Raw genomic sequence first — 27073 nt, 5'->3', positions numbered from 1 at the left:
AGAATTTTGACCTGGAAACGCTGAAGCAGGGTGTTTCTGATACCCTCCTCCTGCCCTAGACCCGCTGGGCGAAAGCAACTTTCTTGTCAGCTTGCAGTAGCACCATGACCAGCTTCCCTGAGGACGTGGGAGGCTTCCTGGGGACACCAATGATGCCACCTCCCCTGGAGCCTCTCCAATATCACTGGGCTCTGAGCATTGTTCTGGGAGCCCTCATCCCATCAGGTCTTCTTGGGCATTGCACAGTTGGGTCCTGGCATGCAACTTGTGCAAGCAGCATGTAGAGCAGGTGGTTGAAGGGCTTTTTTAGGATAAGCAGGGGAAGGTTTAGGGTGTTGACAGGATAGAAGACCCAGTTTTGGGTCTTGCAAGTGGCTCAAATGATTTATGCAGAAGCATTAGCCCTGTAGCAGCACCGATCTGCCCTGAAGCCATGGGCTGCATCCTACAGGGACCTACCCTTAGTTGGGGCAACACCCCTGGGGGCTCTGCACTGAAAGGACCGTATCTAGTATGGGTGCTAAAAATAAAACCTAGCTAGGGGATGTCTTCCCTGAGTGTCTCCTGCAGAAAGGCTGGAGGAGAAAAGAGAGAATTAGAAACCTGGAGATGACTGATGGAACTGGCACTTGCTGAGTCCTCAAGTCTTAGCTCAAACGCCTTCACAGCCCCCAGGTGAGCACGTATTTGCCCTGCCACACTGTTATTCCTACAGAAAACATAAAAATCTAGAAAGAGTGGGTGGCTGAAGTGTTAAGACTGTGACTGAGAGGCGGATCTGTACTGTTTCACTGCCTCCTTGCACTCTCAGTCTTGCCTTGCATCTTCTCAGTTGTCTATGATATGGGCCATTTTTGGCCACTGAACAGTACCTGTGCATAAGGTCCCTAGCTCTTGTTATTTTATAATATTAGTTTATTATTGTAATTTTTGATAATTATAGTTTTATATAATATATATAAGTTTATATAATTTTTATAAGTTTATTATTGTAGTTTATCACATAACATAATATTTATTATAATAATAATTTTTTTGTCACTGCAACAAAAAAAAAAATCACACTTAAATTTGAACTTAAGAAATTATTCTGCCTTAGGGTGGTAGGCAATGCTTTTAATCAGTTTTTTTCACTGATACATTTACACAGGTGACTAACAGGTTCTGAAAGTCTTGATGACTTTGAGGCTGGGGTTCGGCTCAGTCTCTGACACCCCTGGGTGTCTTGGATCCTGGCAGATTTCTACGTTTAGGCAACCAGATCAAATGTTAGGTGTTTCTGTGTGAGCTATTGTCTAAGCTTGCAGTAGAGTCAATGTAGATCTAGCTGATGCTGTCCATAGGGGCTGGAAAACTATTCTGCCTGGTTGAATATCTGCATTTAATAGCCAAAACTCTCGAGACTCCTCTTATCTCCACTGTGATGGGATGAGCTCACATGGAGACATCCATATGAAGACATATACACTGAAACATTTTAATGTACAAGATAGCTTTTCTGCTGCAGACTTCAGGAAAGAAAAAAAAAAAAAGTTTCCTGGCACTTGGGTTTATATGGTATAGGAGTAATGGAAAACAAATATCAGAATCTTTGAAGTCTAGATCAATAATAAGAAGGACAACCTGCCTTTCAGACATCCAGAACAATTTATTCTTACAGTTTATTAATCATTCCACACTGAGAAAATCAAAGTTTACAGAATAAAAATATCAAAAACAAAAATGTAAATTTGTAAAACAAACAAGAGTGGCCATGGAGCAAACACGACAATTATGGTGCCCCTTTGGCCACGGCTTCTTCCAGTGGCAGAGTTTTGCTACCAGGCTAGATCCTATTGATTTCCACATATTCTGTGTGTTGTGTTGAAGGATCAAGACTCAAATACAACCATTTCCCCAGAGGGTCAGCGAGCCCTACCAGGAGGTACAGCCCAGTACAGCTCAGATGAGAGTTACAGTTTTGTGATAAAGTACACATACAGCTCCCATGCTGGAGATCACCTCAGTTCAGACTCTACACAAATGTTAATAGCTAGCAAAATAAAATCCCATCATAGTTTTCCCGCTATTGCTTACAGGTCCCATACCAGCAACGTGTCTCTCTTAATTTACAGGAAACAAAAGCAAAATATGGAGAGAGAGGCCTTGAGCCAACCTGGCTAGGGAAAGTAGAATAAAACACTGGGGCAGTGGGAGACAAGACTCGTTATCTGCTTCACTGGATAACATGCTAGAAGCAGATGAAATATTAGCCTTCCCCAGTCAAATGCCAAGAGTGGGACAAGCCAGGTCAGCCTAACCGCAGTGCTTAATGGAGTTATGTTAATAGTAACTAGAGTGTATTAACCTAATGAAGCACAGGCACTAGTACCACTGCTCGCAGACTTCAGAGCAGCTGACAGGTTTGGAAACCTACCATCTATTGCATACATACAGGTTGTTGTTTGCTCCCATACAAAATAACAGCATAAAGTAGACCATTACATATCTCTCTGTATAAAGACACATATTATGAATTAGTCTTATTCCAGCAGGAATAAAATAAAATAAAACAACAACAACAACAAAACAGAAAGTATAAATATTAAAGCTATGGAGTAAGAGTAACTCAGGCATGGATAGTATATCAAGGCTATGATGTGAGAGTAACTCAACAGGAATACAAACTAGTAAAACAATGACACATTTTATCACAAAACAGAAAATTACACAAACATTCCTAAGCATCTATAGGTAATCTGGTCAATTTGGGCATCATTTAGAGTCAATGAAACGAAACCCATGCCTTAAGCCAGTGAGTCATTTGGCCTATATGCATATACATATGTATATATGTGTAAAGCTACGTACATATGTAGACAAAGCTATATATATACATGTACATGTATATGTATATATATTGCAATACAAGTATATATATAAAGCAGTGTATATATGTTAATATATTTGGCATAAATAAATATATGCATATATATATAGGCAACATGGTGAGCCCCTAAAGGACTTGTTCCTTCTCATTGTCTGTTTCAGGCATAGCTGCCTACATTTTGTCAGATGAATGCCATCCTCCCAGGCAAAACATAGCTAAAACGAGGCAGAAGACGATTCAAACCTCATAAATTCCCAATAACGTAAGTACATGTCAAGTATTGCATATGCTGAAGTTGTGCTTGAGTCTGTCCTCAGATGCCTTTATGCTAGGCTCTTTGGAGCTCTGCAGCTACAAAAGGTGTAGACATATTAATCTGCTGCCACAGTCTGCAGCATCCTTCCCTGATCTAGGGTAAAGTGGGATAGGGATAGGGATAGGGATAGGGATAGGGATAGGGATAGGGATAGGGATAGGGATAGGGATAGGGATAGGGATAGGATAGGATAGGATAGGATAGAATAGAATAGAATAGAATAGAATAGAATAGAATAGAATAGAATAGAATAGAATAGAATAGAATAGAATAGAATAGAATAATCACTAAATACAGCAGGCGTGTAATAATGTAGTAACTGTTGTGGAGATAGTTTGCAATAATTGGAAGAGGGGAGCAACGATAAATACGTGTGCATACTGAACCATGAAGGAGTCCAGTAAGATGCAATCTGGTTCTTCTGTAGCAAGGCATTGATTTCACAAGCTTAGATCTGAATGCTGCAATTCCCTGGGAAGTTATCACCACAGCTGGGAAAAAGCAGATTTTCTATGGCTTCTTCTATATTTACGGGGAAAAATTATCCAGCACTTTCTGCAGAAGACACCACTTAGGATCTCAGTTACCCTTTCTTTTAGGATCAGCTATTTCAGCACTTGTTCCACCACAGGGCCAGTGAAATGTAGAACTTTCTTGGTAATTATTCTCCTATCATATTCTCAGAAACCCCACAACAGCCCAGGCAATCTGCACCATGGTTAACCATCTTCACTAACACAAGTTTCAAACCATTGTCTACACTTTCTATGGCTTTATCCTATCATGAACAGGCAAAAAGCACTGCTGGTGGTTACACAGAGTTCCTCCCTCTGCCTTGTAGAGAAATATCCCCATTCAGCAAAGAATCAGAGCCCATTAGTCATTAGTGATGAACATGGGGAGAAATAGGGATGAGGATTAGCAAAGAAAGAGGAGAAAAAGAGAACTCCCAAGTGTGAAATTGGGACATTTTGGATTAACGAGGCTGGGGAGCCTGTGAGCAGGAGCAGTCTTTATGCATCTCAATGTAGTAACAGAAAGAGCGAGGAGGCCAGACTGAAATAAGACTGAAGTACAAAGTTGTCATGATATGACTGAGAAATCAGGGGGATGAAGGAAGAAGAATTACGTGGTGGTGGTGGCAGATGCTCCACCAGACTTCCCACAGATCAGCCAGAGAGAAAAAGGCTGATTGCGTAATCTATCTGAAACCAACATATTTGCATAATTAACCTTAATTTCCTCACGGGATTCATTTTCCACCCGTTATTTGAACTGTCATTCTCAGTTCCACAATGGCTGGGACAAAGCGGTTTTATGCACGCTTTTTGATTTCAAAAGCTCTGATTCCTCCTTTTCTTGTAGGAGCATTTAACAGCTGAACCAGACAACCCAAAATCCAGGGTCATTTATTTAATACCACAGAAGGTATTCAGAAATCCAAGCAGTGCAATAATGAGATGGTTGATCTGGCTGATAGCTCTTCCAGTGCGAGGGATTTATTTTTTTTTAGATTTCATATTTTCCTGGTTCCTTCCCACTTACCATCTCTGCTTGGCGAGTCACACAAAGACAGCGGAATGGGTAAGCAAAACAAAAAAGATAGCTGTAAAAACACAAAATCAGCACAAAATCAGCACCTGGAGTTATCTGTAATGCTCCACGGGGATTACTGCAGTTACCCCAACTGGGAAAAACAGAGGATAAGACTGGGAGAGGATCTTATCCTGTTCTTATGTCCAGAGGCAGCAGTTCCCTCACAGTGCCCCATTGCTTTGCTCCCTGGGGCAAAAAGGACCCAGCCAGAGGGGACCTGGACAACCAGAGAGCAACCACAGCCAAATAACCAGGGGCTGCTGATGCTGCAGTCTCTGGCATAGTTTGCAGTACTTCTCTTTCCCTTCCTTTATCACACTCCATTATTCCTCCTTATTATAATGTACTCTACGGCTGTCAGCAGACTCCAGCTGGAATCAAGAGCCCTTGTACGAAGTCTTGAGCATGTGCACAGTAAGAGCTGATTTCTATTTTAGCAGCTAATGATTGAATGGGAGATGGGGAAGGGGGAGAAGAAAATCATTTCAGACTGATCTAAATGCATCAGTTTAGCTGTAAGCAAATATTTTATTTTCCCATCCTCTTTTACTCCTTTGAAAATGTGTAAGAAACACATCATTTAAATATTTACATTTTCCTCCTTTTCTCCAGTGGAAGTTACTCACTGAATTCACATTACATTTCAGAGGAAGAATTTGAAAATTACTTCATTTTAAAACTAGATTTTTGGTCAACCTATTTTTTTTTTTCTTCTCTTATACGATTTTAAAAACTGCTACGTAGAAAGCTGGAGTGCTTAAACAGTTTCTACACTTTCTTTCTCCTGACATCTCACCTGATCCATGGACATAGATGTGTCTTGCAGTACATTTATTAGCTCTTATACCAGAGATGGACCTCTTTGATAGAACAGCAAATTGAAAGGCAAAGTAACTGCTCTGGGGGACAGGGTGAGGTCTGAGCCCAATTAATAAAATGGCATACCTGTCACTGGTAGTATCATAGAAGAGGAAAAGGATGGATGAGCTGAACCTACAAAGAGAGAGAAATTCTTGATGTTGCATTGATTTGCTCTCCTGGCAAAGAGCCAGCCCATTCCAGCACCAAAGCAATGATGAGGGAAGAGTCAGGCTAGGTCTGACAGCTTTGCCTCTGCACAGCAAACTTAATAATTGTCAAGTTTGTATTCTGACCATTTATACATGTTTCCAGCCCGGATATTAACATATCTGCCAAGCTGATATCTGCCAAAGGTGGGCATGAAGTGGCTGTATCTCACAGGGAATGGGATTCAGCTAGGGTCTTTATTTCATATGAGACTGGAAAGGAAGACTTTCAAGGTGCCAAGCAAGCAATTGGAAACATGCTTCAAACAAGATCTCATTTTCCCAACAAATGGAACCTAAAACTTCACCAGTGCAAGAAATCCACTGAATTTCTCCCTTATCCTGAAAAGGAAGCTATAAACTTTAGCCAGTATGAGGTATCATCAGGTTTTTGACAAGAGGTTCTGTAAGAGTGGTATCTTGATAAATGTTTCTGTGCTGAATGCTGCGGGGAGAACTGAGAAAGGGGAGAATATTCCTTATCTAGCTTCATTAAAGGCATTATATTTTAACAAAGGGGAAAACAACACTTTGGGGGAATACAGTTTTGGTGCACTAATTAGAAAGAATGACTTTGTTCAGGCTTGAATGTGCATTTGCAAGAAACTGGAATTACTATTCAGTTGAATTAAAGGATTAAAGGCCAAAACGGCCTAATTCATCATCAAGAGTCATTTGTTTTTCATAAAACTAATTTAAAAGCTTCAAATATTTATAATCTCTGACTTTTCAATAGGTTGTGTCCTTTTCTGGGACTGTCACGCTGATGGGTTATTTCCATTGTAGCAAGACATTCCTTCATCCTGATAGCACTACACGAAATTACGAATGGAAAAAAAAAAAATGACTGTCCTGATGGAGGAGGAAAGGCCAAACAAGAGCTGTGACTACCATACCTGAAACACACTGAACTGGATGCTGTTCGAAATCAGACATATCTATAAAGAAGGGGAGAAAATCCTGGGTTAATACCGAATCAGCAAGTCCAGTGAGATAGGTGATTCATTCCTACAGTCAGAGCAGCAACGAGGCAACGATGGCCAAGTTGCTCCCAAGAGGTGCAAAGGGGCTTGCCCAAACATCCCTGTTGCCCAAACATCTTGCCTGCTGCTAGTCACAAGGGCTGGTGTTTGTCTCAGCTACCATTATGCACATGTAACCTCTGAAATAGTCATCTGGGTTCTGTTACAGTCACTGGGGGGAAGGAAATCTTTCTAGGGTGCAATTCATCTAAAACCTTGAGCAATTTTGAGAGATGTTTAGATGTACCTTTTGGAGTACCTTACTGTGAAGAGAGGATAGACGACCTCGTCTTCTAGGAGCAAGGAGAAAAGAGAAAGGCTTATTCTCCTATTTTCTTCCCAATATTTGACTATCTGCTCCCGGATTCGTGCTTTCTTTTGCAATATTGCAGTTAGCATGAGAAGACGTAAAGACCAAGCAGGAGGCAGCTGTATCCTCCCAATAGATGTCAACTCCATCAGCATTGGAGTTTTGCAGTCACTAATCTCTCCACCCTGAGCCCCAAGCAGGTTGTTCCTTAGGACCGAAGTGCTGAGTTGGTGGGGTGTGGACCCTCTGTGAACAGGTCAATATCACACTGATGTGATGCCAAAGCAAAAACCTTACCTGGCTCAGTCATGGGTGACAGCCACTCATCCCTAATGCTGCTGTCGTTGGTACATCGCATGTTGAGGGGCGTCCAGATGTTTTTTCCGTTCACCTTCTTGCACGTGCGTGTGCCGGAGATAGGAGGTCGCTTATCATAACCGGCCTGGCATTTGAAATATAATACTTGCCCCACGGAATAATCGTTGTCCTTTTTTAAAGAGGCATGTGGAACAGTCTTGGGTGTACCACAAAAACCTGGGAAATCACAAGGCAGCACGTGGTTAGACAGATACATCTGACCTACTGCTTTTATTTCTGGATCAAAGTGATCTGTATTTGTACAAAATGTAGTTGAGTAGGGTGCACCAATCCTTCCTAGCTCTCTGTGAGAGTGTAAAGAAGTACTTTGCTTACACCTGTTCAGCCAAGATGGTATTACAGCAATTTCTTATTTCTCTCCGACTATAAAATATAATCAAAAATTGCTCATCTTCATTCTTATACTGCTTCCATGGAAATCAGTGGGAGAAGTTGTACAATAAGGAGCAGGCTTTACCTTACCTGAAAGGTTTTCTTGCTTTGGAGGTGCAGGGCTCTGTGTTTTTCTCGTCTCCTGTGTAAAATTTAACTCCACCGTGGGAACATTTGAAAACAAAATTTTCTCATCTGTGAGAGAAGATACATTTGTTGAATTACAACAGGATAAATAGCAGAGCTAAGCCTGAACACCCAAACTTTTACAGGCAGGATAGACCTGTTGTAAGTTTTAATTTCCACAGATAAGCACAAAAGGTCATTTCTTAGAGCAATGCCCTGATGCATCTTACACTGACAAACTCATTGGAAAAACACCACTGCAAGTGCAGAGAAAGGTCAAGTAATCACTCACCAATGCATTCAAATTCCTTGTAGACCCAAGAAACAGTCCCTGATATATTCCGACACCTAATTCCCAAGTACTGCCCGCTTCTCCTCCTGTAGCCCTCATCACATACATAATACAACTTGGTATCCACTGGATATGTTTCAGCAGCAACATCAGCAAATTCAGTCATTGGAACAGGTGGGCATTTGCCTGCAAACAGAAAACCCATGAATCAGAGCAGCCTATGCATCTACCTTACTCACCATGGATTTCCAGTATCTTTCTGTGTTATCAATACCAGATCATTGACAGAGCTCAATTAGGTGCCTGGAGCCTAATTCTGCTCCCAGTAAGAGGGCTGAAGTTGCAGAGGTAGAAGAAAGCATTTTCAAGAGGTTCACCTAAGCTGCCTAATGGAAATCCAGGCTGGCAAGAAAATCATCTGTGTGAAATGCAATTCAAGCTGTCACTCCCGGTGAGTTCTGCATTAATGCATTTATACCTGGAAACCTATGGGGCTGTGAGGTTGAATTTGGATAGATAACGCCTCCTGAATGCAGGTTTCCTTAGAAATAGCTCTCCAAGTGCAGAGCTACCTCTTGGGCTGCTGGCAGGCTCAAGGTGAGACAGGACAGCACTTCTGGAGAAAAAACATACCTTGTGGGAGGTTTGAAAGTCACCCACGTGCATGCAGCATGAACAGCCAGGTCTGTCTGCAGCTGTGCCTGGTTGTTCTGGAAGGGAACCTAGGGTCAGCTGAGTCAACATGCAATGCAAATCCAGCTTCCTCCCTCTCCTCTTCCTCCTAAAGAAGGACTGCTCCCTTGTGGGAGGGCTGAGGGATGAAACTGGGTGTCATGAAGGGAATGTGAGGGCAGCAGAGCTTTGGTTTTGATTGTCTCCATGTCAAGGAGATACTCTGATTGTCTGTTGAAACTATTAGTTATTTTAAGTTCATGGCTTTGTGTATTTTTCATCATCATCATCATGATTTTAAAGTAACACCTCCCTTCAAAGCCTTATTCGCAATGGAGTTGGCTGCTGTCATTGATTCTATATATATGGATTTGTGTAGGGCACAGAAAATCCCGACCTTGGGAATCTCCATTAAGTAACACAAAACCCACACTTATCTACAATTTTTAGGAAGGAGGCACTGACCCAGTGCCCTTGTGTTTTTTTTTTTTTTTTTTTTTTTTTTTCTAGAGGAGGAAGGATGCTGGAGCCAGGATGTGCTGCAGCAGCTGTTGGGAGCCACCAGGCAGCTCACACCTGCTCCAGCCCCAGCTGCCCAAAGCAGGCAGTTGAGCCCTGTCTTTCTGCACTCAGCAGCTGGGCAGCATGCAACACTACCCACAATTTCTTAATGAAGCTGCAGACAGTCATATCGTAGAGCTGCTGCCTGCATCAGAGCGCGTAGCCCTGAATCTATGGAGTGAAGCTTAATAAGCAAAACTAAGTCATTAAAAGTTGGGATCATCTACAAGCAAACATTGGGAAGGAGATTACACTCTCAGTTCTGTCTGAGCACACCAAAGAGAAGCTTACTGTGAAATAAGTTTGCAAACCTAAATATAACTTGTCCCCAAACAAGGATGTTAAGTGCTGTGTCATCAGCAAATTGCATCTAAATATACTTCTCAATCAGTTGGAAATGAATTTAGATCATTTCAGTGCACTTGAAAAGCCCACAGAAGTTGATCTGCAGACCTAGAAGATGATAAAGACACGGCTTAATGATTATTTAAGGCTTAAAGGCTGAGAAATTTGAAAATAAAACACACTGGCTGCACTGGGGTGGGCGCTCAGTATCTTCGGGTGCATGACCTGTGGCCCTTTATGCTTATGCATAATAGTAACAGCTATTATGAGTAAAATGTCTTAGTCACTGTGTCTTCACATTTTCTGCAGCCATAATTAATGAAGCCTTGGCAACCGGCAAGAATGACTGCGAAAGGGCCTTGAATTCCTGCTCGTTGTTCATTTGGCATCTGCCCTTGACTCCCAAAGTGCCTTCTTGAAACAAAGCCATGCTGACAGCAAACCAATCAGTGTTTCCCAGGCCCAGTCCTGCAATGCCCTTTTCTTTCAGAGCCACCCATCATTTTCTCCCTTTGATATTTTGTGCCCTTTTTTGCTTTTCATTATCCTGCCACTTGGTAAAAGTCACAAAGTTCGAAGAAGGCCACAATCAAAAGTGTTGTGAGTGGTTTAACAGCCAAGCTGCGTAAGGACTATTTTAATGCCCTTGCATCTTTGTGTTATCAAAGGATTCGCTTCATAAACGACATCAGACTGTGGCTTCGAGTGAAGCTACTGCACCTGAAATAGTTAACCACATGGTTTACCACAGACTGTCAGGGTGATTAAAATTAAAGAGTTATCAGATGAGCAGCAAGTTGAGAGCATGTACTCTCACTTTCCCTGTAAGCTAAATGCATGCTTCCCTCAAGACTTCAAAAGCCTCTTTGAAGCAGATTGCAGATCTGAATCTCAGCACAAGGCACACAGACCTACAACCCTTTAGTCTCTTCTTAAGAAAACCCACAGCATCTAGCCTACTCATCATGAAGGACGACTATTGTTTTAGTCAATGATCAAATGAAGTTGGGGTTCTTCTGAACTTGCAGGCATCGGATAAGGGTTGTGCAGAAATGGTGCGCAGGTGGCAGGCAGCAAGCAAAGCCCGACTTCCACTCTGGCTGGTGCTTGTGGATCAACGCATACAAGTTGCAGCTGGATCTCATGCAAAAGTCCTAGGATCTAGCCTTTTTGTTTCATCCCTATCACTCAAATTCTCGTCTTCTCACTTGTAAACCACTGCAGCATCTTCTTTGGCTTTTGCAAGCACATTCCTGCCTCTCTGATCCAGAAAGCATTTGGAAAGAGGAATTTCCTAGGCCTTATCTTGACCGTTCTGGACTTCTGGCTTCCCTCTGTTGGCTTCCACTGCTTCACTGTCACATCATATGTTTGGTTCCATTTTCAAGAGCTTTCTCCTTATCAACAATCACACCCTTTCAAACCATTGGCTTCTCTTCTCATGTTTGACCCATGTGTTTGATGCTGAAGTCATCAGCTCTGGGGCTTATTGAAGTACCAGTCCTCATACTGGGAGGAACCTTGCATGAATATGGGCATGTCAAGACATCTACTGCCATTATTCCTCTTCACTGTCTTTAAGTATCCCATAAATCTTCGAAGGTGCTTTTCTTTCAGTGGTCTTCTACACCTCTTTCAAGAATGGTCAGTGCCCACCATGATGATCAGTATTACTGCTGTACTTTCTTGCCTCATTTTTGGATCCTAAACTTTCTGTGTTTGATAGCTATTGGCATCATGTCTACCCCAAATGAGCCCTAGCTATCAGCCAGGATCTCAGACATCATGGCAGTAGATGCAATGAAAATTCATGATAATGACTACACACTCCATGAAGTCTGCCTAAGAATGGAAACTATAGTTTGGCCACCAAAACCAGAAAGAGCTCCCAGTACTTTGACATTTAACTGCTTCGTAGGCTCAAGCTAATTTCAATAGCTAATGTTCAAACTCCCATGAAGGAAGATTATGTATCCCCCAGATCTGCAGGGGCTGTAGGTGGTGGCATATAGGTGTACAAGGGTGTTTCATGGCATTAGACATCTTGGGGTAGTGTGGGAAGAGTGTGCAAAGAAGAAGGAGACTGGGTGAGGATCATATTTCCTACACATAACAGTCTCTGGCATTCATCACCCCAAAACTTCAGTCTTTGTGCCCAAGGAAATTGGATGGTTTGTCCCTAAAAGACTGCAGTGTGGGTGATAGAAGAGCCAACGGATGGGAAGAAGCCAGGGAACGCTGGAATGGCAGTGCAGATTTACTCCTTGACTAGATTTCTGACTTTCACATTTTTTAAGGGAGGTGAATTTTAATTTTATTGCTGTTTTGCATGTAGATGGGAATTAATTTTAATTTCTTTGAGCTGTTGTCCTGGTTTCAGTTAGAACAGAATTAATTTTCCTCCTAGTAGCTGGTGGAATGCTGTGTTTTGGCTTAGGATGAGAAGAGTGCTGATAACACCCCGATGTTTTAATTGTTGCCGAGCAGTGCTTATACCAAGCCAAGGACATCTCAGCCTTTCGCTCTGTCCTGCCAACAGGCAGGCTGGGGGTGCAGTAAGAGCTGGGAGGGGACAGACCCAGGACAGGTGACCCAAACTGGCCAAAGGGGTATTCCATACCATCTGACGTCATGCTAAACAATATATAGGGGTGGCTAGCCGGGGGGAGGGGGCCGGACTGCTCGGGGTTAGGCTGGGCATCGGTCAGCGGGTGGTGAGCAATTACATTGTGCATCACTTGTTTGTACATATTATTATTACTTTCCTATTATCACCATTGTATTATTATTATTATTATTGTTGTTATTATTATTTTGTTATTATTATTTTCATGTCTTATTAAACTGTCTTTATCTCAACTCACGGGCTTCACTTTCCATTTCTCTCCCCCGTCCCAGAGAGGGAGGGGGAGGGTGAGCGAACGGCTGCGTGGTGTTTAGCTGCCGGCCGGGTTAAACCACGACAGTCTTTTTGGCGCCCAACGTGGGGCTCGAAAGGTTGAGATAACGGCAGATCTGACCAGAGTGTGTTAAACTAAAATTGGTGTAAGTATTAGACCTGCTTAATAGTCACTTGTCATAATGCTGATTGCTTTAATCTCAACTCTGCTGCGCCTGTTTTCCAAATTGAGTATTATAGTACATTATTTTCCGTATTTGCTCTCTGTCATGTTGTTTATCCTCTCTGGGCCCTGGTTTCAGATCATTATGGTACTGAGTGTTGTAGCAATGGCTTATGAGACGATGAGATATCTGGTCATGACTCTAACTTGGTATTTGTACTCAGTAACATCGTCGACTCTGTATTTTGGAAACTGTATCTTGGAAACTATTAGCAATTATACCTATTGTTTCTCTCCATTAGGGAGTCAATCTGTGGAGGGGAAAGGAGAAGATATTTTTTCTTACTTGATTACTCTCCCTTTCTCCTTCACCACCCCTGTATCCTCCTGGATCACTATGCCTTCTCCCTCAAGACTGTCGTGGTTTAACCCAGTCGGCAGCTAAACACCACGCAGCCGTTCGCTCACCCTCCCCCTCCCTCTCTGGGACGGGGGAGAGAAATGGAAAGTGAAGCCCGTGAGTTGAGATAAAGACAGTTTAATAAGACATGAAAATAATAATAACAAAATAATAATAACAACAATAATAATAATAATAATACAATGGTGATAATAGGAAAGTAATAATAATATGTACAAACAAGTGATGCACAATGTAATTGCTCACCACCCGCTGACCGATGCCCAGCCTAACCCCGAGCAGTCCGGCCCCCTCCCCCCGGCTAGCCACCCCTATATATTGTTTAGCATGACGTCAGATGGTATGGAATACCCCTTTGGCCAGTTTGGGTCACCTGTCCTGGGTCTGTCCCCTCCCAGCTCTTACTGCATCCCCAGCCTGCCTGTTGGCAGGACAGAGCGAAAGGCTGAGATGTCCTTGGCTTGGTATAAGCACTGCTCTGCAACAATTAAAACATCGGGGTGTTATCAGCACTCTTCTCATCCTAAGCCAAAACACAGCATTCCACCAGCTACTAGGAAGAAAATTAATTCTGTTCTAACTGAAACCAGGACATCTATTGTAAGAAATTTGAGATTTTATAGAAGGCCAGCACACCTAGGAGTCACTGGCCTCATAGCCTCTGGTGGCCTGATTTTCCATGGCCCAGCTTTCCTTCCACTCCTGCATTCATCCACAGCTGTTCCAAGGCTACACTCCTGCCAGAGTCACTTTAAACGCCACTACCATCCCATAGCACTAGTGACAGAGGTCTTTGGCTCAACGCCCTCGCATCACTTTCAGAAGTCCTCTTGGTGGTTTTGTTTGCCTCCTCACTTCCCTTTACCACATCCTCCACTTCCCCATACCCATGACAAGGTGTTGTATGCCCCTATTTCCTTCTCTTTTGATCCTGATGTCCCATCTACTCTTTCCTTCATTTTCAAGCTTCATCACTCCCCCAGTACCATTTTCATCTCCTCTGCACCAAAACTGCTATATGACTCTAAGTCAGCAGTCAGGCATATTACTATTATAACTAAGAGGGATATAACTATTCTATTATTCCAGCTGGGATTTCTAATTTCTCCCCATATCAATGAGATTTTGATGTTGGCAGCATTCCTGGAAATTTTGTATCTAATTTCAAATATTATCAATATTATTAACAGTGAGTGGAGACTTGTAAATTCAGATAATTGATATCTGTGAAACATAAAGTGTACAAAGTAGCTATTGTACTTTTTGGTGTGCTCCCCAAAATTAAGTTTGATGAGTCTTTCGAGACCTGCAAGCCAACTACTTGGTATCTCAGCCACAATATAGGTGGGATTCCTGCTATTACTGCTTAAACATAGGTCTCCAGTGCCATTTCAAATGTCTTAGGGCATCTGGGACCTCCACATCAGCTGTTAGATATCACACAAAAGCTATTGGAGGCCAGTCCCAGGCAGAATATCCAGACTTGCCTGCATTTTGGCACACGGACCATACCCTGTTTTTTTTCTGAGTTCATTGTCGTGTGCTAAATAAAGCTTAACTGCCTTCGGTGACCAACGCATAGTCAAAAAATAAATCACTGTAACTCAGTCATTAAGCAAGGAACATCGACATCAGGGTGAGACTGGGTCGTTAATCAAAATTAGGGAAGATAAACACCACTCTGTGGGAATGGAGAGCTTTTCATGACACGCAAAATAGCCTCTAAGACCTGATGGCACTAGTGATAGAAGTCTTTCTTTCAACGCTCGGACCAATTCAGAAACTCAGTATATTGCTTACTGAGGATCTGTATTTCCCAGCTTCATCCCAACGAATGTATTGCTGCTTTCTTTCCCTACAGGTGAGGCACTAATCTTTTGGCTACCCTCAGCACCTAATGCCATTATGTAGGCTCTGAGAAAAGAAAACCACTAGCTAAATCACTATTAATTCCTCTAGCACCATTTTTTTTTTCCCTGAGATTTCCCATCTGAAGTTATTACTGACCCAATATAAAACTTTGCTGACAGCAGACGTGCTGGTGGTATTAGGATTTTTGAAGCTCATCTGTGTTTTTGTTTTCTGAGTTGGCAGGGCTGTGTTAGATAAGGCATCAGAACAACACCTTCTGTAGAGAAAAAGAGGATGGGGAAATTTGTAGCAGGTATTTTTAGTTATTTGGTAAACACAGGCAATGAGTCATGCCATGGCGACCTAAACTCAGAATTTCGTCTGTCATGTGGCTTTGTGTCACTGGCACTGACATTATCTTGATATAAAGTTAAAACAGCAAGATGTAAAAACAGGGCAATTTTCCCTTAAATACAAAGGTGGTATGAAGGGATCGGTAGGAAACTTGCTGTTTGAAGATCTAACTAGAAGCTAGAAGCAGAACCAGGCAGTTCACACACCTGCCAGTTCAGAGATGAAGACAGCCTTTCCCCAGAGATGCCAAGAAATCAAACTATGTCAAAATGAAGAGATTTCCCCAGATGTGCCTGAAAAGCTAATTCAGCCCTGGGGGTTCATGCTGCCTGAAACTCTGTGCTCTCTAAATAGAGCATATCTCTTGAAGATGAAACTGATATGGGTGAACAGAAGGAATTGATACCAGCAACTGGACTGAAATGGTAATGAACTTTTTCTAACTTCAAGACTTTTTCCCAAAGGGCCTGATAACAAGCTAGCTATAACTCTGCCTGCTTCTTTCCCATTTGATTAATGTCATTTATGGTCTAGGCGGATTTGTAAGGGGGCAATACATTGGAGATGCAAGGCTGAGCTGCAGACCTGATGTTTACAAAAACTTGCCTGTGAGATTTTTGTTATCTATACTGTAGATTGCACAGAGATTATTTTATGAATTCATCTTAGTAGTAATGAGTCTGCAGTTTAAGGGACAGAAATGCATTGCAGATGAAATATCAGGCACAAGATTTAATGAAGACAGTGATGGAGAAGAGACCAGCCCTACAGGGCAGGAGATGGGCTACAATATTCCTATGTCCTGATCTAAGGAGCAGCAGTTCAGTGTCTGCTGAATGTATTGGTTCTAGAACATGTTTCTATTGAAAAGACGTGAGAATGGAGAATGAGTTGGCAGGATGTCTTTTTTAACACTTTGTAGGTGCATGGAAAATTAGGTTTGGGACAAATTTACCTCTCTCATCTCTTGGTTTGATGATGCTAACCAGCTGTTTGCCATTAACCTAGGCAGTGGAATCTTTTTTTTTTTTTTTTTTTTAAATCAGAATATTTCCATAAACTGCAAGGCTAGAGTACATTTCTCAATGGACTAAGCTTTCTCATCCTCAGAGGTAATTCACAATCATAATTTACTTTCAGGAACCTGCTTTCTTAGCTCCCTCTGTAAGGACTGGAGCTGGACAGATGTCTCTGGAGGACAGTAGACATCTAGCTTACATTTTGCAATGCAAAGCCTACAGGTGCTTCTCACTTTTTGTTGGCTGCAGTGGTGGGTGAACAGTCTTACATGCTTAGATTGGGAATTAGTATGGGTCAGCTAGTGCACTGATTTCATTTTAAAGCTCAGTTGCTGTGAGTTCCCAACAGAGCAGCCCAAAGAGTTTGTGTTGCCTTCTGCTAACCCAGATGCTCTTCTGAGCATCTGCTTTCCCTCTTCCTGAACAGCTAACCCCATGCACCCTAACCCCACCTGTTGAGAGACATAGACTAGTGAGTGTCACCCAGCAAACAGCAGACATTTCAATTCCCCTGTAGTCACTAGAAAGAGACTTACAGGATGTGACTCACTGCACCCTTATCTCCAATCTAGTAGATGAACTGTGCCCTAAAAAAACTATTTTACCTTCCCTGGCTATGAAGGGGGTCCACACATCCTCCTTGCTGGAGACTTTGATGGTGCAGGTGGCTGAAGCTAAGTGGGATGAAATCTCACAGCTGGCAGGGAGGCTGGGCAGGGGACTTGGACTGCAAAGGTGGAATTGGAAGAGGGAAAGTTAGAAAAGAGGGAGCGTGTTTCACAAGGGAGGGAAAGGGAGGAAAACTAGCCCAAACAAAGTGCACTGAATAGAAAATGTATGAATCAGAAAATGAGCAACCTTTGTTTTTCTTATTCTGTTGTTTCCGGGTGTTTATAACTCTTGATCTAAGGTAAAGCCACAAAGCTCAAACCCTTTAAAGGCACCCACTACACATAGTAGGGCAGGAGAACACTGTGTCTGGTTTTGAAAATATCATTTGTGATAGCCTTGTTTTGGTAACATTTGGTTTTTGAATAGGTTTAGCTGTTTTTTTCCTTAAGCTTGTGAGTTCAGTAACATTGGCTCTGAGGTATTTCATCTAAATGAAAGAATACATTACTGAGAAAGAAAATTGGCTTTTTAAGCAGCAGCAGACATTCAGATTCGTTGGCTGTAACTTTCTCAGTCTTTACTTCTGTTGGGTTGGAAGGGCTATTATCCTCTCTGAAAATAATTGAACTGGAGGACAAGCATATGTCTTGGGTAACGCTGAAGAAAAGGTCTGGTGGGAATCTTGATTTCTAATGTAGCTTAAGGTCTCATCTCATTTATGACCTTAGCATGGCACTGGTCATTCAGCATTTTGCTGGAGCTCTCAAGAGGGAGATGGAAATTATTTGTCATTGTTGGTGATTTTTCTGACCTTATAAGCATGAAATATTTCGCCAACTGAAGAGGGATGTCTATTCTTTGTTTGGGGGATTGTGCTTTAGAAAATGAGAACATAAAGAAAAAGCAGAAGATGACAGTGCTTCTACTGCTACAGGGATGAGGAATAGGGAAGTGAGCAAAGAAAGTCATCAAAAGATTTTGGCAGTGTGGGTTTTGGAGAACTGTTGGAGGAGATGAAGAGAAGGGTTGGTTCAGAAGATGAAAAATGACGTAGAAAACATCCAAAAGCTTGGATTTGAAGATGCAGTTAGTGTAACAGGAAAGAGAAAGGATTCAGTTGGACATCAGGGAAGAAAGCAGAGGGCCCAAAATCATGATACGATGAAGAAATAGTGAAAAAAGTCAAAGGCAGTGGCTTTCCAAAGGTAGTGGCTAAAGAGTGGATTTTTTACCACAGTAGAAGGGAATCATAAAATCATACAGAATCAGAGAATCATCCATGTTGGAAAAGACCCTTAAGATCAAATTAAAAGGGAAGGACATATGGGGACATATATAGGGAGGAGATTTCTCTATCTCAGGGCAGAAGCAGATACTGCAGGCTCTCTGTTCACAACATTGGCTTTTCCTTAGCACAATCACAATTTTAACAATTTAAAAACTCTTTTATTTCATTAAAGCTCTGTGTTGGGCACTTTGCTGCTGAAGACCACCACAGCTGGAAGTTTTATATAGGTATTTGCTCTCTATTTGACCTTACAAGAAACACTTGTATGTGTTTGACAACTTTAATTTATTCTGCATTGCATTTCAAATCCACGGGAGCGAGCACTAATATGCAAGTATAATGGGAAAGAAATTCCTCTCATTTAAATGACTGAGATCTGGTACCCATCTTGTGTGAATGAAATTCAGTTGAATGAAATTCTTTCTTTTGTGAGTTTTAATCCTTTCCAGGTCTGACTTGCAAATCTATGCAGTGTATTCCTGTAAGATGAATACCAAGATGGAAAGGTCGTAAGAGCGCAGTCCAGCTTTTATTTTGTATTTGACCCTCACCTAACATACTTCAAGCCTCATCCATGCCTACAGCATCTAGGCATTGCTGCCGTCAGGGTAAATGAGATAAATGTGATGCTCTTCAAGAGAAAATCTAATCTTCTCTTTTTCTCTTTAGCACTAAGATGTAGTTTAATTTACTAAATGAATAATCCCTAGTTTCCCCAGATTTATGTAAGAGGACTTTACTCTCTGCAAAGTACTTTGAGACCCATCAGTGAAACTGCTGTGTAAAACAAAGGCTTTTTATGTTCTTTTTACCCTCATGATATTTATTCTTGATAGCTCTTTTTGACAGAAACCCTCTTGCAAACAACAACTACAGCAGGATCTATTTACAAAACCGAACTTGCAATACTGGGAAGAGCTGAAAAGAATAAGGCAAAATAACATGAATAGCACTGTATGTACTGGGATTAGAGAGTCCTAGCTGATTTTTGACCAGCTTGACCTAGTCTCTTTCCCTTTACTTTGCTCATATCTGTTCCCAAATCTTCTCGTTCAACCCCATAAGGAATAAAAGCAACAGATCTAGTAGCCAAAATACTTCAGGCATCTCTACAATAAAAAAAAATAAAATCATAAATTGGTATGTAGGGCAGTTTTTCTACATTATTGTGTTATTTGCAGGGAGAAATTTATATTTATATAAAACACTATGTTTAAACATTAGGAGAGGCATTCAAAATAAGAAGCTGAGGAAAGAAGAGCTTAGTGGTACCGTGAAGAACGCAATGCTATGCATTTATTCATTCATCAGAGAATTAAATCATATCAAATTGCATAAAATGCAACTACTTAGCACCTCTCGATTTTTTTTTCCAAAAAACAGAAAGATTTCTGATAAATGAGACTTGCCAGCAAGAACTCTCACAATGTGTCCCGGGCAGAGTAATACAGAAAGCGTGATATAGGGGACCTGACTCATCCCAGAACCGATCCCATTTACATATCTCTGGCAGAACATCTCGCAGCGATGCTCTTGCACACAACACTTAAATATTGGCTGTGGGCACTGTCACTTCATTTGGCATTCAAAATAACCTGCAATGGAAAAGGTGTGGAGCTTACAAGGAAAAGCATTTAAACAAAAAAATAACCTGGGGGTTAAATATTTTTTAAGGTATTTCCTGTGTTCATGGCTAGAGTTGGTTGGTTATAAGCATCCCAGCCATCCCTAGAGGTGCGCTGACCATAGTAAAATATGCAGCCCTGGTAGAAATGATCCTTTGGTAGTTAAAATATCAGTGTATCCATGATTCTGCCCTAAGCTGTGTCTGCTGATACCTCTGAACCGAGACATCACCAACAGGTACAGAAGGAAATATCACATTTATCCTGAAAGTTTAAGTTGTATCCCTCTGAACAAAACAGTTTAAATGCAAGCACTCTAAAATATCACCCCATTTCTAATGCGCACACCTGTCACAATAGATAAGCCAAATACAAGCAGTATTACAATATATACATGTATAAAATTGCACTGAATGAATTAGCTGCCTCCATTTATAATTTACAGGCACTACTGGTTGGGAGGTGTGGCTGAGCGGTTATTTGGTATCTCTACTACCTGTAGCAAAATAGATGGCACCTTTTAACTAACAGCACGGCTATCAGTTTTACCTGCAGAAACACTGACATTTCAGTGTCTATTTTTATATTTCCTAAAGTTATATGCAAAATGGAAAAACAAATTCAAAGAGTTACCTAAGGCGCCCAAGGTGGCTTTGATCTGCCCACTGTTCCAGTGATGGGTTGGAGGATACATGCATTACTCAGACAAAAAATATTCTGTACTGCTCTGGATTGTCTCCGGTTGCTGGTTTGTGGGCACAAAACCCATTTCTCTCATTTCCTTAGACTAAAAAATTCCTTAAGCTCTTAACATCTTTCCTTACCTGATAGGAGCCAGGATGTTGCGAACATCCTCTGGTAGCCACCACAAAAAAGAAAATCATATTTTCCCTCCCCAAAAAGCAGAAATAGTCATTTACCTGCCCTGTTTCCCTTGACGGATCCAAACAAGAGCCACATCAAAAGGCACTTGAGCTCCATGGGACTTGTTCACATCTTTTCTCCGCAACTCCGAGGATGATGAAGAGTTTCTCAGAAGCGATGGGCTGCTGTTGACTGACCCAATGAGCTGTCTACTGCATGGTTAGACCTATGGGCAGAGCCACCCTGCGTGCGCAGCAAGGACTTTGCTCTCTGGTCAACAAATTGTCGTTCCACTGGCTGTCTCCGCAAGAGACAATAAAGGCTGCCGTCTCTTCTGCTTTTATCCAGGAAATCAACTTAATGCTCGGCGTCGCAGAGCATGCTGTTATGTGTAGGAAGTGGTTTGACACATCAGAGCTACTGACTCCAGAGCTGTTCCACTGCAGCTGAGGTCAGTAGAAGAGGGCAAGATTTTAAAGGGTTTGTGCAGACACTTAACCTCAAATCTGTGTCGGGACAGGCATCTGAGAAGGACCATCGCTGTAGGATAGATGTCTGGTGTATGACAATGGACATCAGGCACCATCTGTGTGCTCTGCCTCTGAAGAAAAAGGTCCCAGGAGATATTGCTCTGGCTTTTTAGAAGACTTTATCTGCTTCTGATAAGCCCCGCTCCATTTGTGTTTTGGTGTATGACCATCTGCAGTTTCTCTGGGGGACAGATGAACTGAAGGATGGGAGGTTTGATCCAAAAAAAATCTGTTAGGATGGGGCTGGCATATTTGGAAATGGCTTCTCGTGTTCCTAAATTGGGTTTCAGATTCAATGGAATTGGTTCTTCTGAATGTTAATAGAAAAGTGGAAAAGATTAAGGAAATCTTGTGCTTTAACTCTGTGTAGTTTCTCTACAGCCATTTCCACAGAAATTATCATCAATTAGTACCTTGAGAGCTGGTTGAGATAAACTATAGAAAAAAAGGATTTAAACTGTCTGTGGTATTTTCCACTGATGTGGACAGAACAACCTGTAAAATGTATTACCTATAATGTACTTAATATACTATCCATGTTAAATATAATTTTGCCATTTTTATGAAAGCTTTTGTGGGGTTTTACTGATGCAGGTAACCCTCTTAGAGGGTCTGGTGGCAATGGGGCTTTGGCTGGGGATTACTGCCCAAAGCCAAATGCAACAAGTCACAGAGAACAAGTGAGATTTCTAGAGCAACTGCTGTGGCTAAAATGCTCTCTTCACCATACTCTGTAAATGTTGGCTGCTTTTATATCAGTACTGAGGGCACTTTTACCAAATCACCTCCCATATTTAATAGGATAAGAGGAAACACTTATGCCAAAGCCCATAGAGGGACTTGGAGAGATTTGCTCTTGAAACATCTGTCCAAAGGTCATAGACCCCAATTTTTCACCTATTTGCAAGATGCCCAGAGATGTGCAACTGCATGTGCAGAACCACAGCCATCTGGGTCATACAGCAGTGAGAGAAATCCCAGGCTTATCCTCACAATCTGTCCTTTCCCTACTAAACACGTGGTGTGTTCCCAGGAGTTGCGGGGATTTACTCCCCAGTTTCTCCTTCTATTTCTTGCCTGGTTAAATTATTGAATTTCTTGGCTATTTGCATGATGGAGAGAGAGATGGGTGGTCAGGTCTGCAATCTTTCCCCTCAATCTACACCCCGCAGTTTTGACTGCAGATGCAGGTTCTCCACTAGCTTCATTTTTCCTTTGGCTGGAAAAGATCCTTTTTGGAAGGTGAGCTGAGAGCTCCTGCATTCAACCATTTACTTTCAAGCAGCAAATCTCAGTGTAGGTGGATAATAGCCGCTAAGTTTTTATTAGAAATGGTGAGTTTTTCTCCTAGCAAGAGCACGCTATGTACACTCAGCTGTACTGGAAGGAACGGTGACCCCAGGTGGCTAATTGCTACAAGCACAGTTTGCATGGGAACAACCCGTAACTCGGCATTTAGACCTTTTAAAGGTCAGAAAAAACGGTTACTGCTTGTGAGAGCAATTAGTTAGGTCAGCTTTGTGAAATGGGTCAGCTTGCTGAGTGGTTCCTGGAAAAACCAGTGCTGCTTCTGCAAGCAAAAGGTATTCAACTGACCCAAAGCAGAGATGGGTACAGAAAGGGGAGGGTGAGAACAGAGAGACTGAGTGAGGGGGAAAGTCATCAGAAAAGGGAAAAAAAACAACAGGGGTTTATGACAAAAAAGGGAAATCAGCTTTATAATTTTGACGATTAGCAACAGAAGTGTGTGGCAATAAAGGAAAGGGGGTGCTGAAAATCTCAGAAATGTTGGATAATCCTGGATAATGATGGAGAAAACCTGGATGCATCCAGGAAAGTGAAGAGGCAAAAGAAGATGCTGGTGTCTCCACTGCTTGTTGAGCTTTCTCCCAGTGATCACCAGGGGTTTGCTGCCCAAGAAGTGCCCTCCTTCAGCAGAGGGCTTGGAAAAAATAGGATTTTCACATGGCCCAGGTCACATAGGGAAGTGAGGATGGCAAACAAAGACTTTGAAGATTATTTGGATATTTAAACAAAGCCATAAGTCCATGCAAGATGCAGAAAAGGAGTTGCCAGAGAGTAAAACACAAACCCAGCACCAGCTTTCCTTAGGTCTATGTTTAATAAGGGTGTTTCAAAATTCCTTAAAAATGCTTTTAAAAATGTGACCACGTGAACTCCTTTGGTCTGATGCTCAGCACGAACAGCTTCAGTCTGATGAACAGCAGAAGTTGTAAGTGCATCAGTGCATCTGATGCAGTTTTATCTGGTGGAAAATAGCAGAATCATTCAGAAACTGGGGAGAAAACAAAAATTCATAGAGGTCTGTATCAAGATCTCCCAAGAGTCATGTTTCCTTTACTTTGCCATCACAAATAAAATAGATTAGTACTAAGTTTTCAGTTGTTCATTGCTTATTTTATAAAGCCCCTGATGTTGCAAACAAGAACAAGTCAGTTTAAAGAAAGAACAGCACTGTGATCTTTTTGCAATCTAGTTTAAATATATTTGGTAAATATCCACATAACTCACTAGGATAAGCAACCTTTTTGCTTTCTTTCTTTAATTCGACTTTTACGCTGTCAATCACTCTTGCCTAAGCCCTCTCTTTAAGGGAATAACTCTTCATATGGACCTTGCCAGGGTGTGGGGTGCTCTATAAGCTGCATGCTGTTGATTGCTTATATCTTCCTTGAAATTATGGTGATAGTGGTAGTTAACTCACAGTATTTTTTTTTTTACTTGGGAGGAAATGTGTTGGGAACTTCACCTTAGGCATGGGGTGCAGTGTTACCCTGTACCGAACGGCTGTAGCTTGGATAGGTGGGCTTTGCCCTTAGATAGACCACTCTTGGCTTCCTTTGCAGATTACTTAGAGGACTGTCATTAGTATTTTCAAGAATAATCATTAAAGATGCTATAATAAAACCTGTTCTTCAGGAGTGGCCTCACAATGATGCCTAGATCAGCTCCAGTTTCTTCTTTTTTTTTTTTTTTTTTTTTTTTTTCAGTCACTCTTTTCTGGCCCAAATCTTTTCCACAATGGAAAAGACATTTGCAATTATAACACTTTTTCCTCTACCACCACCTCAAGGTATAAATATTTTCTTTCCTCGATCTGGAGGATGCTCAGTGCAGACAGAAGCTTTAGGACACAGGAATCTAAAAAAGTCCCTGCTGTCAGCTATTTCAGATTTGCAGAACTTGGTCTGATGTGTGGACGTGTTCACAGGGATGACAAAATTCACTTTTGGCACAAGGGGCCTTCCCATAAATGTCAGAAGCATCCAGTTGTGCTGTAAAACAGAAATATGGGGAAATCCTGGTTATGCCACATGCCAGAAATGATCATCAGATCTTTTTTCCTCAAACCTATTTATTTGCAGTGAACAAATTGTTCTTAACTGCTTTTTATTTCCCAGAACGGTGAGACAGAGCTGACACATGGCATACAAATTTAGCACCTTAAATAGAGCATATCTGACAAGGTCAACAGAGGTTCAAACAGAGATTCTGATTATAGTCAAGAGAGAGTCGCATTGTCCAGACAGTTGTCAAATTTCCCCCTTGAGTCAATGGAGAGAGTCAACAAGTGCATCTAGAGGGTGATTCACCTCCTCTTCTGGACATCTACATTTAGGCGATGAATCACCCATCCCAATTTCTCTCCCTCTCCCCTATCTGCTGACCGTGGAAGCAGCATTTACACTAAACACGGGTCTCTTAAGTGGCTATAGCTGGATGAGGTGAATCCGTTCTGAAAATCCATTCTGAATTTCAGAAAGCAATTTAAGCTGCTCATTTAGTGACTGAGAACAGCTTTCCCCATCAAACATCCTGGACGTGGTTCATTATACTCTTATTAACTATTTCATTCACTGATGCCATGCTCTGTGATAGATACATGAGGTCCATAAAACCGAAGTGGACCTCTAGGGTTCAGTACTCAGTGCTGGGCTAAATCCATCAACCAAGTTGTTCAATGTCTTTTACCAACTGATTAGGCTTCATTTCAAATGCTGGTACTGAAAAGTTAGTATTCAGTTCAAAAGTGTGTATTGAAAAGTACACGGTGTGTTCCTACCTCTCTCAGCAGGTACCAGGAGGGTAAGAAGCAGAGAGGAAGAATCTACATCTTGCCTTCCTTTGCATTTCTCACCATAGCTGTCTCCATGAATATTTATTACACGATGGCTCACTGCCAACAAATTGAGAATATGGGCTTTTTGTTCACAGCCACGGAGATATAGGAAATCCTCTGTTTTTTTCTGAACAAAAAATGCTTCTTCGCATCAAACTTCTCACTATTGGACAAACATCTCTGAGCTGTGTATGTAAAATCAGGCCAGTACGAAGACTCCAGAATGATGCAGTGTCCCTGAAGACCTGTGTGAGAGAAAAACAAAAAACAACCCTCCCACCAACCTACCAACCAAACAATAAATAAAAAAAAAAAAAGCTGCCTTCTTAGGCCAGTGTGTACAAGCTCCTAAACCTAAAAAGTTCATACAATCTCATACATGAAACATGGGAAAAACCTAGCTGGATCAGCTAGCCAAGCTTTGTTCCACCAGCACTGGCAGGAGGGGATCCTGGTCCATGAGGGCACTGGAAACAGAGTACTTTCCATCCCTTCCTTTCCACCAGCACCCATGGCTGTTGCATTAGCTAAAGGCTACATCTCTGTCCATGCATTTTGGATTTGCTTCTGGTCAACTCTGTCACCTCTATTTGAACCCACCAGTACCATTGTCCTCCACAGCCTCCTGTGGCAGCAGGATAAAGGAGTTTGCTACCCATTGGGTAACAACAGTTCCTACTAAATATCTTCTGTTATTGTAGGATTTGGCAGCTAATGGTCTGCATTCATCATAGCCCTCACCTCCTAGCTTTCCTCTATTCTTGTTGAAGAGTCCTAAACCTTTGTTGTCTTTCCTTGTAAGGCAACAGCTCCATCCCTGTGCTCATTTAATTGTCCTTCTCTGGACCTTCTCCAATGTCACTAAGTCCTTTTTGAGATGCAGAGACTGCAATAGTATGAGCTACCCAACCTGTGGGCCCACCAAGTTTTTATAGGGCAGCAAAATGATCTTCCTTATCCCATTCCCAGTGATAGAAACCAACTTTTTTTTTTTTTTTTTTTTTTTTTTTTGTCTGTTCGTGTTGTTCTCCAAAACCATCAGGTTATTGTGCAGCAACAGCCAAAACACATTCTAGTATTTCCCTGTGGGAATCAAACACCAAGGAAATTATTATTAAAATAAAACAATGTCAATTGAGCAAATATGGAGGAGACATAATTTTTAAACATTTTTCTTCTTGGACTCGGCGTCTGGCTGAGCTTCTGGTTTATGGGAAAAACTCTTTGGACATCCTTAGTTTCCACACACTGAGTGCTGCCCCATCCTCATTAATACAACGATGCCTAGACTGGGTTCCTTAATACTTTCCCATGTAAAATACAGCTGCACAGCACAGGTAATATTTTTTCTATAGATATTCTTATTTACATTCATCATTT

The 27073-nt window shown here is 41.7% G+C and overlaps 1 protein-coding gene across 7 annotated transcripts in view; it reads right to left on the bottom strand.

Annotated features, from left to right (window-relative positions):
• The window catches only part of IL2RA (interleukin 2 receptor subunit alpha), a 52879-nt gene extending 31498 nt beyond the window's left edge, over window positions 1-21381 (bottom strand). For 4 of the 7 annotated variants that reach the window (XM_084518170.1, XM_084518169.1, XM_084518171.1 and 1 more), the window contains exons 1-7: window positions 21079-21381; window positions 8349-8534; window positions 8021-8125; window positions 7478-7714; window positions 6745-6786; window positions 5727-5774; window positions 4731-4791 (exon numbers count right to left, since the gene is read on the bottom strand). In XM_084518170.1, coding sequence (XP_084374296.1) covers window positions 4748-4791; window positions 5727-5774; window positions 6745-6786; window positions 7478-7714; window positions 8021-8125; window positions 8349-8534; window positions 21079-21139 — 723 coding nt within the window. In that variant the 5' untranslated portion in view covers window positions 21140-21381 and the 3' untranslated portion in view covers window positions 4731-4747. Of the gene's footprint in view, window positions 1-1624; window positions 4792-5726; window positions 5775-6744; window positions 6787-7477; window positions 7715-8020; window positions 8126-8348; window positions 8535-21078 lie in introns of those variants that run through there. The other 3 variants (XR_014692675.1, XM_084518166.1, XM_084518167.1) reach the window with 2 other exon arrangements.
• Window positions 21382-27073: the final 5692 nt, after the last annotated feature.

Source organism: Aythya ferina (assembly GCF_964211825.1).
Source record: "Aythya ferina genome assembly, chromosome: 1".
Classification (NCBI taxonomy): domain Eukaryota; kingdom Metazoa; phylum Chordata; class Aves; order Anseriformes; family Anatidae; genus Aythya; species Aythya ferina.
This window is presented reverse-complemented; position numbering and strand designations above follow the sequence as displayed.